The sequence below is a fragment of the Anabrus simplex genome, chromosome 2 (assembly GCF_040414725.1).
Source record: "Anabrus simplex isolate iqAnaSimp1 chromosome 2, ASM4041472v1, whole genome shotgun sequence".
Lineage (NCBI taxonomy): Eukaryota > Metazoa > Arthropoda > Insecta > Orthoptera > Tettigoniidae > Anabrus > Anabrus simplex.
In genome coordinates this window covers 897,994,450-897,998,145 of record NC_090266.1, presented here as the reverse complement: position 1 = coordinate 897,998,145, position 3,696 = coordinate 897,994,450, and the positions used below count along the sequence as shown (strand labels likewise).

The 3,696-nt window shown below is 41.5% G+C and overlaps 1 protein-coding gene across 1 annotated transcript; it reads left to right on the top strand.

The window, feature by feature from the left end:
• The first annotated feature begins 2,035 nt into the window (after positions 1-2,035).
• LOC137498493 (putative nuclease HARBI1) lies at positions 2,036-3,405 on the top strand. Its single transcript, XM_068226060.1, has 2 exons — positions 2,036-2,343; positions 2,523-3,405. The coding sequence occupies exons 1-2, from the start codon at positions 2,036-2,038 to the stop codon at positions 3,403-3,405; spliced, it is 1,191 nt and encodes a 396-aa protein (XP_068082161.1).
• The last annotated feature ends 291 nt before the right edge of the window (positions 3,406-3,696 follow it).

Genomic DNA, 3,696 nt, shown 5'->3' with positions numbered 1-3,696 from the left:
CCAACTAAGAGCACTTGTGGGCCGAGATCCGCTCTGCATCCGCCGACGCATTTTTGCCGTAACCTCGGACAGTTTACGTCAGGGCCTCTCAAACGCTCAAAATCGCACGCGTGAAAACTGAGGCGCTGAGTTCCTGTGCACAGTGTATCGGTCCCACTCGGCTCGGTTTGGACCAACGCTTCGTCTCTGGGCTACTCTGCTAAGCTTGACTCAAATCGGCTCGGATTTGGAGCGCTACAGAGCAAGTGAGGAAGAGGGAGACAGGTGGGGTGAGCGAGACAGGCGTGTGTAAAGGGAGAGACAGCGCTATTGCTCCAAATCGAGGAGTGGGGGCCTGCACTCTGGTCAACCAAGCGATGTCGTTTTTTGCACCGTGCACAGCGCAATGCAGTGGTGCATGCATCCTGAGAGGCCCAGGTTTACGTGTTAAGCGTATGTTATAGTCGAGCGAGAGACCGATCACCTTCGGTACGGCAAAGGAGGGGTGCCGTTCGATTGTGACTACCGAATTTACTCGCATCATTTTCAACGATATAATGCTTGGAATATAGCATAAACAAAGGCACTAAAATCGCAAGGAGAACGTTTTTAAACAATATTCGTGTGTGATTTATACTGCGGTCAATATTAACAGATATGGTTTTATATTCCTCTAAAACAATGTACAGCCACTCAAAAAAGAGAATGAGTGAATGGTATTATATGTTCCTCGCACATAATATATTATCAAACAATTTTTTTTATCAAATTCACCTTCCATGTAGATGAAAATCCCTGCAGACACCCACAACAAACTTTATATCAATAGGTACAACTGTTTCTGAATATGTATCTGCGAGGAACTTTTACGACACCATGCGCTTTTTTTAACGACTATAGAAAGACACAGATTTGTACCGTGCAAGCTATGATTTAAAATATCGACGATGCGCGAGTAATACCTCGTATCCCACGCTGGTCCTCCATTCTAACAAGCTCCTTAAGACTGGCCACGCCTCCCAGCCACACACCGATATGCAGACCATCAGAAAAACGTTCCTTGTGTTCACTTTCCTGTGTGTCCGACTCGTTGGCTGAATGGTCAGCGTACTGGCCTTCGGTTCGCAGGGTCCCGGGTTCGATTCCCGGCCGGGTTAATTCCAGTGGCCCGGGGGCTGGGTGTTTATGTTGTCCCAAACTTCCCTGCAACTCACACACCACATATAGCACTATCCTCCACCACAATAACACGCAGTTACCTACACATGGCAGATGCCGCCCACCCTCATCGGAGGATCTGCCTTACAAGGGATGCACTCGGCTAGAAATAGCCACACGAAATTATTATTATTATTATTATTATTATTATTATTATTATTATTATTACTTTCCTGTGTTAGAGTGGAAAGGAAAATGTACCTTAAATGCATTATACTGTAGAAGTGCGTAAAAATTCATAAATATATAAATTCTTAGAGTACTGTACAACAAGGATCATTTTCCTTTACATACTGGCATAGAAATATGAACGTAACGAACATTGTTGTAATGGATTGCATATCCATAAATTACTGGGAGGCGTGACCAGTCTTAAGGAAAATAATGGATAAGAAGAGTATTGTGGGATACGAGGTACTGCACACGCACCGTCAATATATTGGTTCGGTATGACAGATTTTTCACTAAGATAAATAAAATCTCTATTATCCTTTCAGGAAAAGCGTAATGCATAATTCAAAATGTTTTTTGCTTGATTTGGTGCAATGCTCTATGTTTTGTGACCCTGTTCGTTGAGTATCAGAAAATTGTATTTAAATCTACCTTCAAAAATTTTTATTCGAACATCCCGTACAACAGTATCATGCAAATGAGCATGTTTCACTTTGTAATGGCGTTCTAAAGGCCTGTTTTCACATGTAGGACTGTGCTTCGGCTGTGCTTCGACCGTGCTACGGCGGTGTCGCCTACTCCGTCTTTTCACATGTAGGACTGTGCTGCGACTGTGCTGTGGTCATGTGGTCCTTGTTCATTGCATTTGTGCTCACAGGTTGGAGACATGGATCCGAACGAAGACGACGTAGTTATCGCCTGTGCAGCGTACATTGTTTTACAACAAAAGAAGAAGAAAAATAAGAAACGATACTGGGTTCATAAATTGTTTACAACGAGAGAAGAAGAAGAAGGAGAGTTTCACACAATTTTCGGTCGGCTACGAAATGACCAAGAAAAATTCGTAAAATATTTTCGAATGAGTTACTCCAAGTTTGACAATTTGCTTCAACAACTGAAACCACATCTCACGAAAAAGAATTCAAAATGGAGGAAATCCATTAGTGCAGAAGAGAGACTAGCATTAACATTACGGTAAATAATATTCATATGTACTGAATTATTTTGATTGTACATCAGTGTACGTTTGGTGTAAATTTGGGACTTGCATGTCCACTAGCATTATACGCATATATATGCAGTTAATTAACATTGAATTAATATTGAAATGTGCATTGAGTAGATATTAATATTAATTTTTACACATTTTCCAGGTATCTCGCATCTGGAAATTCGCAGATCTCCATGAGTTTCAGTTACAGAATTTCCCCGACAGCTGTTCACTCTAGAATAGTCTCCACGTGTGAGGCTATTTGGGACATTTTGTCTCCACAAGAAATGCCCCAACCTACTGAGGAAATGTGGAAGAAAATATCTGAAGAATTCTATGATCTGTGGCGTTTTTCGAACTGTATAGGAGCTTTAGACGGAAAACACGTTGTTATTCAAGCGCCCCCAAGCAGCGGGTCTCTCTTTTATAACTATAAACATACTTTCTCTATAGTTCTTTTGGCATTAGTGGATGCCAAATATAGATTCATTGCTGTTGATGTAGGAGGTTATGGTAAGTCCAGTGACGGAGGACTATTCTCAAGATCAGTTTTAGGAAGATCTTTGGAAAACAAAACGTTAAATATACCAGGTCCTAAACCGTTGCCAAATTCTAATGAACCTCTTGTGCCTTATGTAATACTTGGTGATGAAGCTTTCCCACTGAAAACGTATCTGATGCGTCCGTACCCCGGATCCACAGCTCGCAGTGATGAAAGGCAGGCGAATTATAATTTCCGGCAGTCGAGAACACGACGAGTAGTGGAGAATGCCTTCGGCATTGCTGTCCAGAGACATAGGGTACTCTATGGAAGACTCCATATGCACCCAGAAAATGCTGAAAAAGTAGTGTTGGCAGTCTGTGTATTACACAACTATTTATTCAGTGACCTGCCAGTAGTAAACGATTACGAAGACAACAGAATACGTTCTGAGCAATCATTGTTTAATGCGCTACCACATGTTGGGGTTCATGGAAGTTTTGAGGCTACAAGAGTCAGGGAAACGTTTCAAGAATATTTCATGAATGACAAATTGGGTCCCTAGACAAGGGATATTGTGATGGAAGGAAAGTGTGATTAATAACTGATAACGCAAAGACGTACGTGTACAGTTTGCTTCATTGTATTTTATTCACTGTATTTTCAGCACAATACATGATACATATGCTCTGTTACTAAATGACACTAGTTAAAAAAATAAAATGTTAATGTTATATTCTGTACTTCATGCTAGGCTACTGGTAATGAGTTTCTTGACTCGGTACTATGGCTGGGGTACTTGTGCCAGGATCATACAGGCTGAGATGAGGGAGATTGCCTTGTGCGGAAACGTGAT

Bases quoted from the DNA above. Each gene is read 5' to 3' on its own strand.
- LOC137498493 (XM_068226060.1), top strand. From the start codon at position 2,036: ATGGATCCGAACGAAGACGACGTAGTTATCGCCTGTGCAGCGTACATT. The intron at 2,344-2,522 runs GTAAATAATATT...CACATTTTCCAG, and splicing joins AGACTAGCATTAACATTACG to GTATCTCGCATCTGGAAATT.